At 34.0% G+C, this 12922-nt stretch overlaps 1 protein-coding gene across 16 annotated transcripts in view; it reads left to right on the top strand.

Moving 5' to 3' along the window:
* PPFIA2 (PTPRF interacting protein alpha 2) overlaps positions 1–12922 on the top strand; it is a 494134-nt gene that overhangs the window by 162128 nt on the left and 319084 nt on the right. For 5 of the 16 annotated variants that reach the window (XM_047740343.1, XM_047740344.1, XM_047740342.1 and 2 more), the window contains exon 1: positions 657–1044. The exons of the other annotated variants lie outside the window; for them this stretch is intronic. In XM_047740343.1, the coding sequence (XP_047596299.1) occupies positions 964–1044 (81 nt within the window). In that variant the 5' untranslated portion in view covers positions 657–963. Of the gene's footprint in view, positions 1–656; positions 1045–12922 lie in introns of those variants that run through there. 16 annotated transcript variants of the gene reach the window in all.

Genomic DNA, 12922 nt, shown 5'->3' with positions numbered 1-12922 from the left:
ACTGAGTTCAAAATCTTCATGTATCTAAAAGATTTTTTAATTTCTTGTTTTTTATATATGAGAGATAAAGTTTTGATTTTTTTAAAAACAAGTGTATTGGACGTCCTTAGTCATTGATTATGAAACTTACCGAATTTTTGAGTTAAAATGAGGGAAGGAGAGTAATAATTATGCCCATGTTGTAGTGTTCTTTAAGAGTTCAGAAAAGTAGAAATATTTAATGCATTTTACTTGATAATGTTTCTAGTATTAAATAGCTTTACTGAATCGTATGCCTGGAGCCTCTGTGTTCTAACCGGATATAATATGTTTTGATCTATAAATGTAAAAAGAACTCTTCGCTTTAAATGAAAAGGATTTGTACAAAAGTCTAAAATCTTGTTGAAAAGACTGGGAGTAACAAAGAGATTTGGAAACATACAGAAATACGAGTGATAGAACAAGAATTTGGTACTAAATATGGCTTTAAACAGCATAGGAAACATGCTTCAGGTTAGTCAGAAGAGGTCCTCTGAATTACACTGTGCACGCTTCCCTGAAATGAAACTGTATGTTATTGGTTAACCAGGATATTTAGCATAATCACTCTGCTAGACTGTGGTGGAGGGAGGTGATTATCACTGAGAACAGATGGGCAGGTCCACAGCACTGCCAGATTCTGCACAAGCTTCATTTATTGTTGGTTCTTGCTTTTTCCCTTCTGTGTTTTAATTTAAAAAAAAAAAAACATTATATGTTTTAAAGAACTAGCTGCACAAAAGGTCAGTGGCTGATAATCTTTCAGCTTAGATTTCAGACGCAGGAGAAAGATTCAAAATGCTGTCACTGTGTATCTATGAAGGATGGGGCAGATTTCATTTTACCCTCTAGCCTCCCTCAATGCATGCACGGATTTATCTGTACGCTAAGCTGTCTGCTCTGCATCTGTAGCTCCTTGTGGATTATATTGTCTCTGTGATCAGAATGATTTTCTCGGATATGAACACCGTTTCTGGCTCCCCTAAAGTGCATCCTCCTAATGGGACTCGGTTTTACACTTTTCAAGTAAGTGTATTTTAAATGGCTTCACTACTTAGGAAGTTAATGTATAGTCAAACTTTCAATAAAGGGAAATAGAAGCAAAGGAAAACTGCAAAGTGTGAAAGTGTTAAAGAGGATGTAAGAAATGGATAATGTGCATGCCAGTTTAATCTATTTTTTTTTTAAATACGGAAATAGGACGGCATTAGGATTCTCTGAATTCAAGCAAAATAATAATGAACACTTAATTTTCATAGGGATTTTAAAATTTGCTACTGTGTCATCTTTGAGGGCTTATGAGATGTGTGTCCTGATATTGTTATTTATGGCTGTCATATGGTGGACATTACAGAGTTACTTCTCTTATATATCACAGGGAGAATAGAACTAAGGGATGTATTATGGAACTTTGAAAACTGTCTCCTCCGGGCTTAGAAAAACATTTTATATTTCATACATAGTTTAACAGAATTTCTATTATTTAATTTTGTTACACATGCAGTATATAAGTAATCACTAATATAAGAGGCTTAAATACCACATTTAGTATGCTTTACAATTTGAGATAAAGTAGAAACTCATTAAGATGGAAGATTTGGTGTTATCAAAAAGTCAGAATGATTTATAATATAAATATAAACATGAGTTACAAGCTGTTACCTACTAAATGTGTTTCGGTTCCCTGTGAATAAATCAGCCATCAATCTAGAAAATGGTTAAGTGTAAACTGAATTAGATTCTTCCTCATTTTTCTCCTCAAACTGCATCTTTTAGTACTAAGGTTTACTTTGTAATTCAGTCATATCATTATTACATGAAAAGGGAGAATGAACCTTCTTCCCTCTGTGTGTTTTACTTTATGTGAAAAGAAACAGCCTAGCACTTATTTATTTTAGTTATATAGTTATAATGTTCTGAAAAAAATACACATAAAGACCTAGAGAATTAATACAGTAGAGGTAGTCAGAATTCTTTTAAAAGAGAGCTCTGAATAAATGCACATCTGATTTATTAATGTCTTTTGCCTTTGCAAACTATAAGCAGCAAATATAATCACTCCATCTCTCTCCCCTTTTCTACTTCTATTTTTAATCCTGTTGCCTGTCCTGCTTTACACCGACGTCTACTGATAGTGCAAGTCTGTGCTGTTACAGAATATATTCACTCCCAGTGGCGATCTGCTTATTGTGGCAGTGACTCAAAATGCAAGTGCCCTGGGGCTGTTCTGCAGAATTATTACTTTTTTTTTCTCCTCCGTACACGGAGATATAAACACTCTTTACAATATCCTGTAGTCGGGCTCTTTGGGGCAGTTTTTGACATTAGGTATTCTAGTTCAGTCTCTTGAAGTTTAAGGGTCAGTAAATTCCATATGCTCAGTCATGACACAGGCTTTTTACAATTCCTTTGGTAAAGATCTTGCTGACACCTTTCTTGGCAGGTGATTGTCTTTGAAAACACAGTGGAATGATTTTTAAACACTTTTTTGTTGCTGATGTTATATGATTCGTGTAAAAACTAGGAATTTGGTAAAATAGAAACGTTGAAAAATATGAACTCTATTCCACATTTTGAATTCATAAAGTGGTATTTGATCCTGACATTTATGATGACAGGCAATGGATATTTAACTTTTTGTTGCTATTGTTTGTTTTTGTTTGTGGTAGAAGAGAAGGAAGAAAAACAAAATAGTTTTGGAAGGTAAAGATTTATCAAAGTTGACTCTTGGCTTTTATTTTCAAAGGGCAGAATTGGACATGATTATTTTTCTTCTTTATATGTGTTAACCTATTTTAAGGCAATATGTTTTCTTTGGTTGAAATACTGTTATAAGAAATGAGATGCTGTAGAAGTAATAGACCATTTCTCAAAAAAAAATGTGTCTTTGAAAATGATGAGTTAAATTTTCAAAAGTGGTTCTCATTATGGAATGACATAAATGCATCTCAGAAATGATTCTGCATCAAGGAGCTGAGATTTTAATGCTTACTTTCTTAAAATTATTTTAGCACCAAAGTTAACATATGCAAAAACATTTAAGATAGCTTAGCATGAATAATGTTGAGTTTCAGTTCCATCTTATTAAATGTTCAAACTATCCTTCATTTTTGTTGAGATTTTACATTACCAAATTTTAAGAGTAAGAATTAAAATGTATTTGACCTGAACAGTTCAAAGGTAACAAGGCAACAAATAAGCTGAAGGATATTTTAATTACAAGACTTTCATTGCATTTTAATTTATTCAAATGTATTCATACTTGCACATACACATGCAAATATGGTTTTTGTATAGACTATCTAACACTTAATTTCCTTATATGTGAGATCTCATTTCTTTATTCCTATGCATATACGTGTATCTGCCCTTTCTTTTCTTTCTTTCTTTTTTTTTTTTTAAAATTCAGTGGTTCCTGGATCCTGGGTGATGCCAGAACTCAATCTGCACTATATGTTTAGTGAATTATTTATCACCAAAAATCAAGTTCTAGAATGTAGTTGCCCAGGCAAAAATTGAGATTAAATGCTACTATAGGAGAAAAAATTGATTAACATGTTTGTATGCATCAGAACTGCCAATTTATGGTGCTCAAATGTGTATAAATGGGAAACCTTCTTTAAAACAAAATTAAATAGATAGACTATACATATGAATGTAGTAAATTCTTCTTAATTTTATGTCCATAAAAATAATGCCCCATTATCATTTCACTTATATTTTTGCAAATAAAGTCATCTATATGCTTTATTAAATCTCTAGATTGGCTAATCGTGACTTAATGTGTGAATACTCCCAGAGGTATTGGTGTCCAACACACTACCCCTCATTTCCTAGAGATTTTAATATCTTCACCTAGTAGTTTTCAGACTGTATCTGCACAGCCCTGAAGTTTCATGAGAGTTTGTCAGTAGTTGCTAGAGACAGTAGGGAAGAAGATACACCCTGAGGCTCTTAATGTTTCCTGATTCCATATTAACTAGTTTTATTCATTGGAGCTCTATGCAAGTTTTATGAACAATAAAGCAAACAGCATGGTGTTATCCAAAACAGAACAAAATAAAGGTTGCAAACTGCTTCCTCCAACCAAAGGAATTTATTTTTGATGGGAACAACTTTGTCTATTGAATCCACAGAGGAGTTATTTCTGCTTAGAATACATTTCTTTGCCATTTACTCCTAGCATTAATAACATTAACTGCCAGGACTGTATGAGTGGTTGACTTTGTTGCTCCTGGGACCCACAGAAAAGAAAATATGGCAACATAACAATCACTGTTTTTACATTTAAAATACTTCAGGTATCCCCTGTCCTTAAAGGATAAAGTCCATCTCTCTCACTTGGCATAAAAAACTCTTCATGGTCTGGAGCACATGTGACATACTGCTTTACTTGTTTTGCTTTCCCAGAATGTTGTTTGTATGCTTCTGCTGTCTTTGCCTCTTCACTCAACCTGCCCATTGGTCAGTTTTGTTTTGTTTTGTTTTTTAGCTTGAAGACCCATCTCAAATGCCATCTCCTCTGTGATCCTTTACTCAGACACCTCATTTCTGCAGGCTGTATGAAGTGCCTTCTCTTTGCTCCTTTGCCTGTCTGTACCATTGCTGAATCCCTTATCATGCTTTGTTTTAGTCCCCAGGAACATTTTATTAATCTATGTCCCTAGCACATCATGGATACTGCCAATATCTCTGTTTAATAAGCTGGGGGGATATATGAGATAGCTAAATGGTTAAAATGTGAAAATTTAAAACAATCAGCAACAAATATTTTTTTCAGACTACACAGTTGGTGAGAGGCCTAACTATGTATTATTAAAGAAAATATCTAAAGATAGGTAAAGGTCAATTTAATACTAAGCTTTTGTGTACTGCTGTTAGATTCTTCAAAATCAAGTATGGATACCTGAGTAATCAAGGAAAATCTTTAATTTTTCTATTTTTAAAATATGCTTTTATGGCAGCTAGACAAAATCTCTTTGAGATATTTTTTCCTTGTATCGCTTTTGCATTCCTTTTTCCTTTCCTTTTTTTCATATTTTATCAAGAGAGTTAAAATTTGAATAGTATCTATATTTCCCATTCAGCAAATAGGATTTAGCACCTGAAATATATAGAACACTAAAGGGCAAGCTGAACATCTCAATTGCATGAAGAATTTCACTCAAAAAGAATTTCACTCAAAAGGATATTACTGGTATGTAGTATGGGGCATCATATCTTTGTTATCAAAAGAAGTTGAGGTAATTCTGGCTTTTTAGCAAAGAACCAGATCTTTAAAATATTCTATCCTTTTGGTACTACCTAGGAGTCCACTGTTATTTTTCTATTATTTGGAGTACATTCTGTTGATAATTTTGAAATGCACTGAAAGTATCTAGCAGAATTCTTGGCACATGTTAGATGTTTAAAAAAAAATAAAAAAGAAATGAAGGAAAATTAGCCTTAAAGAGAGAAGAAAGACACCGTGTGGCTCTGGGGTTACATGGTAATATAGGCAGAGGTCCCCAGGCAAATGAGAGAATTGAGATTTTTTTCTCTGGCATCCAGTTGTATGCAGTCATGATTATGAGTGGTAGAGATATCCAAGAGATGGTTCAAGCGGTAGACCAGCACATTCAAAGGTACCAGCTGGTGTGTGGGAAAGGCAGAGTTTAGTATAACTGGAACATAAACTGAAGATAAGAAATGGTTAAAAGTGATGTGTGCAAACTCTAGAATAAAAGATAAATTTGCATGTTATCCTCATGGATCTTGGTCTTGGTATTTAGAGATTTTTCAGAGAGAATTCACAGGCTTGGATTTGCTGTTTAGTTAGACTATTGCATTGTGCCTTGGTTTGGTGGCAGGACTAAAGCAGAGAGAACAATTCAGTAGCTTTCAAAAAAATTCAGACGAATTTTTATAATTTCCCTGCTTTATAGCTAAAAATAAATGAAAGACTGGTACTCAAACTGACAAAAAAACAACAACAAAAACTGGTGCTCACAAAAGGTTTTCAAAGAGTTGTTAATAATGCAGAGAGTAAATAATGAAGTTTCTGTCTGAATTCAAGATTGTGGAACCTCAAAGGCTATGCTCTCCCCTATTTTCTGCTGCCTGTAGTGTTGATGATTAAATATATTAGCAAAAGTATTCCAAACTACAGGATTTCCAACCTCAATGATCTGTTGATTTATAAATATAGAAGACTGTGCTCCACCACTTCAAAATAATGTACTGCTGCCTCATTGCGTTAATTTAAGGCTTTCATTTGGTTCCATCTCCTTATTTTATCTTTATTGACACAATATCCTCCTAATTGGAAAGATATTTTTATAGTAACCAAATTGTTAATAAACTTACATCTTGGAATTGCACTGAAAGACAAAAAGAGAAATTGAGGGGAAATGCTCTCCTAAATACACACTTGTGTTGGTTTAAGAATGCCCTCTACATCAGTGAGACCAGCCAAGGGAATCAGTGAATAGCCCTTGGAACTTCACATAGGAAATCATAACTCTTTGACCTGCAGAGGTTTCTGCTTAATGGAAATATGGTGGACTATATGTTTTGTGAGACCAGGAACTGTGTCGTTCTTTTCACTGTTAAATCACTAGCACCAAGCAGAGTGCCTGGCATACAGCCACGATTAGCAAATAGATATTGAATTAATTTGCATATTGAAAGGAAGAATGTCTTGCTCCTCCTTATCATATAGGCATTACTGATATTCTGATACAGAATGACCTCCTCATAGGAACACATAGATGCTTGTAAGATTCCCAGGCTGAGATCCACAAATACATTTCACTTATATTTAGCTAAAATAGCTACATTTTTCAGGTAATGTCTGGAGGGAGGGCAACTGGAAGTAGGGAAATGATTCAGGGTGTTCCTGAAATGAGATAAGCATTTCACGCACCAAGTACAGTGTCTGGTAGTTAGTAAGGGCTCCATGACCAGCAGCTGCAACAGCAGAAGCAGTAGAGTTGGGGTCTGGGAACCACACTGGAGGTGGCAAGGATGAGCCAAGAGAAGTTAAGCATGAGGGAAAAGCTAGTAAGAGATAACATTCAAAAGAATTTATTAACTTACCAAATATAGGACACAAAAGAGGATGAGGCAAGATTACCTCGAAAATTTCTAATGAGAGAGCGAGGGAAATGGAGGAGGAACAGCTTTGAAAAACAATATATTTATTTCAGTTTTGGACAGATTGAGTAGACCAGTTGGAAACACAAGCTGGGCTCTCAGGAGAGAGGTCTGAGAAGTAGACATAAATGTGGGAGGCATCTGCTTACAGTGGAGGGGCAGCTATGGAAATGGATGAGATGACCTTGGCAAAGAATGAAGAGATGGGGCAGTGGGGCAGATGGGGCAGGACACAAAATCCTTGGACACTTTCACCTACCCAGAAGTATCATCAGTTTGATTTATGTGTGCTTGGTTTATTTCATAAACATGTTTTGGAAGCTTTTTCCTTATCGAACCTCTCCTTGAATATCACCCTTGAACCTAATTCAAGTTAGAATTTTTGTGTTTGCTTTTTTTTGTAAATGCATTTTGATAGCTAACATTCCCTTCAAACCCCCTCCTTGAATGTCATCCCTGAACCTTAATTTGAGTTAAATCGTCCTCTTCTTACATTTCCATAAAGTAATTAATGTATGTCTGTTGTACCATTTATTATACTGCTTGTAGTTTTTCACGTATCTCTAAGAATGGTCTGTAAACTCTTGGAGAGCATAAGATGTATTTTACTTAACTATTTATATATTTTTATTGACACTTAGCCTAATGTCTGTCAAACAGATGTTGTCTATATATTTTGAATGAATGAATGAACTCATGTTTGAGACTGCCCAAAATTAATTCTCATCTGTTAATTCATGAAATCATTTAACACACCTTGTTGAAAATTCCCATTATGTCAAACTTTAATAATGGTGAGCAAAACACCTAGTTTCTGCACTTAAAAATCTTGGAATTGCCTCAAGTTGTCCAAAGGCCATGGTAGTACATTATTTGGTGCCCTAAAGTAGAGAGACAAAAATGCTTTGACTTGAGAGGTACATAGAGATAAAATTGTTATGGATTGTAAATTTAATTAAGTAATTTTATTTCCAAATCTACTTTTAGTTTTAGTTCATGGTTAACTTTTCCAGTGTTACCATATTGGTAGCAATAAAATTACATAGTAGTTAAGATCATGTCCTTTGAAATTAAACACAGGATTCAAAGCCAAGTTCCACCATTTATGGGAGTGTGACTCTAAACAAGTAGAATCATTTCTGTATTTTCCCTTCACTTGACTATTACAAAAGAATAAGAATAACTCATGAGGTCATTATGAATGGTAGGTGGATTATTTACGAAATCATGTGTAAAGTATTTCCTTCTGATAAAGATGGTCCTCAATCAAGATTAGCCCTTGTTGTTTTAATTATTAACATATTTTCCAAATAATAGCATAATTTATTTTATAAGTGATCTTTTTCCTTTTGGCTTATTTTAAATTTAGAAAATTTTAATGCTGAGAGAATCTATTTACCACTTTAAATACTTAAAGGAGCTTATCAAAATATATTTCATTACCTTTCCAAGATCTTAATTTTATATAAAATACTTTTGTGTTTATAGAATGTAAACTTTTGGAGCATTGATACTACATATCCTTTTGAAAATATACTTGGGTTCCTTTTATGAATACATTTTGTATTTTCAAAATGTGTTTTGTAAATTTACTTTGAAACTTACCTTACATTTTCATTATGACTTATTATCATCTACAGTTTTGCACACATGCAAATGTAGATTTCAAATCATCAGTTTATGAAACTGGCTAATTTAGTGTCAAATTTAAAATATCTAAAAATTTAAAAAGAGCATCTCACTTTGGATATTGGGTGCCCTGTACAATATTTAAAGATCTAAAATAGTTGTGTTCCTGGGAGCCAGGAAGATTCAATGCTATTATTGGCAGCAAAACTGTCTGAGAATTGCTGAACATCTAAAAAATAATTAGGCATTTTAACAATACTAAAAAGTGTACAATTTTTTTAAAGAATTTCACAAAATGATATGTTCTATCACAAAGCAGAGTTGGCAAAGTTAAATGGAAAATGGAACAATGCCATTAAAAAATAAATGAAAGTAACCTAGTTCCTATAGCTTAAAATTTCAGTTTCAGTTATATTGGTGAAAAAAATACAGATGATTCATAGGAAACAGCATTATACTTATTAGTTGTTCTCTATCAGATAAAATCAGTGCAAAAGTGACAGTTCTGAACTACAGTGTAATTTTACACTGTTACATATTATAATTTCCTTTTATCCTGAATTTTTGTTTTTCATATTTAGCACAGCATTAATCTGCTCTATCTAAGAAGATCTATCTTTGGTTATGTTAGGCCTACAAGAAGCCACAGGTGTATTTTGATTCATGTTACAGAGAAGCTAAAAGAGGAAACCTTGCTTGAAATTATAAAAGATGTTATCATAAAATAATATAAATTTATCATATTTGAAGAATTATACCTTTTCATTGTTTAACTATGTTGTTTTAATACTATTTTGTTTAGATGTTAAAATATTTAATGCATAAAGAACCAAATGTTTTAACAACAACATAATGCAGTTCAAATAGTTGCAAACACATTTCCTTCATTATTCTTTTCACTTATTAATAAATTAAGAAGTATTCTTATATGATTCAAAATCAATATTTTGAGGAGCAGTTGTTTCAGATCAAAATAAATATTATCATAGAGAATCTCTCACAATACATTGACTTTGTACTGAGAGTCAGTTAATTCTAAATGTGTCATTGAGGAAGACTTCAACAAAGAATATTGCTTTAGAAATTAGTAAAGAATTTTAGGATGCCTGGGTAGCTCAGTTGGTTAAGCAACTTCCTTCAGCTCAGGACATGATCCTGGAATCATATACTCTCTCTCTCTCATTCTCTGTCTCTCAGTTAAGTAAATAAAGTCATTTAAAAAAAAGAAAGAAATTAGTAAGGAATTTTAAAGTAATTCTTTTACACAAACATAAGTGAAAAAAATCATTTTTCAGTTTATGTATGCCGGCCATGTCTGTGACTGATCTTCTTGTAGTTCCAAAACATACTATGGACCCCCGGCCTCTGTATCTTTACTTATGCTGCTCCTGGGCCCATGCTCGATGATGCACATGGGGACACAGTCATTCAGTATCTTTTGGTGCTGGTGATCAAGAAGAGAAAATACTTCTTAAGCTAAAAGGCTTGTATGAACAGGTTGGATCCTGAAGTAGCATGGCATTCTGAAAAGAGCAATGACTGGTGGTTTGTTTTACTAAATCTTAAATGTCCAATATTTACTCTTCTCACTTTAAAAATTGCATTACAAGAAACAAACTGCATATTTTCTTTGATGCTGGACATATTTATTGGTAGAGAACAGAGAAAGCTAAGAAATCAAGAAATATGAGGTTAAAGGAAGAGCTTAAAGAGCGTTGAAAGGAAGATGCTTCATTTTCTAAGAAAGAAAAAATGAAGATGAGTAAGGAGATAGAACGAAAGGCTTGAAAGAGAGGAAGAAAGTGGAGGTGGTTCATCTCCAATGGCCTCATCCTAATAGTTTTACCTAAAGTGGGTGGGATAAGTAGGTAATATTTTTTAGGGCAGTAGGAAAGGTTGGAAATAATGGCTGTGTTGGGGATAACAGCTATCAAGCAACAATGAGAGTCAAGCTGGGATTGGAAGCATAAGTTTGTAGCAGTGAATAAGTGAATTTTTGTGTTAGTCTCCCTAAATGGAAATTATAATGGGAAGAAATATTGGCAGATATGGCAAATATATTGGCAGTGGGGAATCCTAAATGCTAGGTTGAACTGACTGAACACAGTTGAGTCTTCAGGTAATGAACATAGGAAGTAATATTTTTAAATTAAAATTATAGTTTACTTTTTTAAAAAGGAAAAAAAAAGAAATCCAACAAAAAATTATGCTTTGATGCTTCTATAATACCATACTACAGACACAAATTCCAAGAAAATGTATTTTGTCTAACATACATTTCCAGGATATTTTATCATGCCTACTACATAGTAAGCACTCCAAAAAAAAATGTGGAATGAATAAATGTTCCTTAAAGGTCTGAAAATGTTTTAACCTCATAAAATATTATGAATGAGTAAAGTTAATATATTTTGTAGTATTAAGTAATTCTCAAACTTATTTTAATGTTTACCTATATCTAATAAAAAGATTAAAATATAATACAAAACATGTATTTAGGGAAATATGAGCAAATCAAACATTGTAGATAATGACAGAGGACAGTCATACTTACTATACGTTACACAAAAGGTAGAAGAATTTTTTTATACATATAAAATGACATAGACTAGATTACATTTAGAAAATTACCCTTACTTTTCATATTGCATTAGTCTAATTTCATTTAATATAGTCAGTTAGGGTACCACATTTTCAAAAAATATAGAGAGAAATTGTAATATGGAATGCTACCAAATAACTTATTCCATGAAAAAAATAGATCTTGAGAAGGAAAAATAGAGAAAATTGTGGACATTATGTAGCCTGGGGTAAAGAATAAGGCAGAGGGACCCAATCTCTTCCACTCAAAAGAAAGATTCTTTTGGTTTGAATACACTCTAATTGTTCACAATGTGTGGTGAGAAGACTGCAGAAACACATGAGTCTGAGGGAAAACTGGAGCAGTTTCAATCGCATATAGAAAATGAGTCTACGGGACACCTGAGTGGCTCAGTAGGTTAAGTCTCTGCCTTCGGCTCAGGTCATGGTCTCAGGGTCCTGGAATGGAGCCCTGCATGGGGCGGGGGGCGGGGGGGGGGGGGGGTCCCTGCTCAGCAGGGAGCTGCTTCCCTCTCTCCCTCTGCCTGCCTTTCTGCCTACTTGTGATCTCTTTCTGTGTCAAATAAATAAATAAAATCTTAAAAAAAAAAAAGGAAAGAAAGAAAGAAAATGAGTCTACACCTATTGCAATGATAAAATAGTACAGTGGGCAGTCATCAAAGATAACTCTGGGAACTCTATAGTGGGGGCTTTCACATGGAGGCAGAGTACAAAACACAAGGAGCAGAAGAAGCAGATTTGTGTTTCGTATCTGCAACTTGAAACGTGAAAAGGCAAAAGTGAGTGAATTTTATTGTGATTCAATTTCCTCCTTTGAACCAATGAGAGCAGTTAATATGTTTCTCAGGGTTGATATGAGAAAACACATTTGAAAGCAGTCCATTTAAAAAACACAGTTCAGTTAAGGCTCTTTTGCAAACAACAGAAAGCAGATTCCAGGTTCATTCATCAAAAGAAAAGTGTTTTAGAATGATATGGGAAACACTGAAGGAAAAAGAGAAGAATCAGGATTTTATTGATTCATGCAGCCTACTGTATGCCAAGTTCTGTTCCAGGCACTGGATAAAGAGTGAGCAAGTAAAGTAAGATTATATTTTAGTGGGGTAAAAGATGTAGTAAGATAAATAAGACGCTGTGTAGTACATTCGATGGTGATAAACGCTAAGGAGAAATACAGAGTACAGAAAGGGGATAGGGAGTTTTGGAGGATGCAGTTTAAATCGGGTGGACAAGGAAGTTACCCTGGAGATGTGAGAGAAGACATGGTTGAATCAGAGAAGCTTTCTACATCCTTATCCTAGAATGAACTGAAGGGTAGTCTTTTCTGGTAGTGTCCTCACCAGATGGGTTAACTCAACCTACCTTCCTGTATTCAGGATTTAAATTCAAAGTTGAGGAAGTTTGGTTGGCCCAAACTGGACTTAATGCATCATACCTCGCCTTTTGCCTGGCTTACCTAATCTCTCTCCCACAGCTCTCTCACTTACTGCACTGAGGTACACCATCGACAAACTGTGGGGCACAACAGATTTTAGATTTC

The sequence above is a fragment of the Lutra lutra genome, chromosome 8, assembly GCF_902655055.1.
Source record: "Lutra lutra chromosome 8, mLutLut1.2, whole genome shotgun sequence".
Taxonomy (NCBI): Eukaryota; Metazoa; Chordata; class Mammalia; order Carnivora; family Mustelidae; genus Lutra; species Lutra lutra.
Note: the sequence above shows the minus strand (reverse complement) of the source record. Positions and strands in the feature narration are given on the sequence as shown.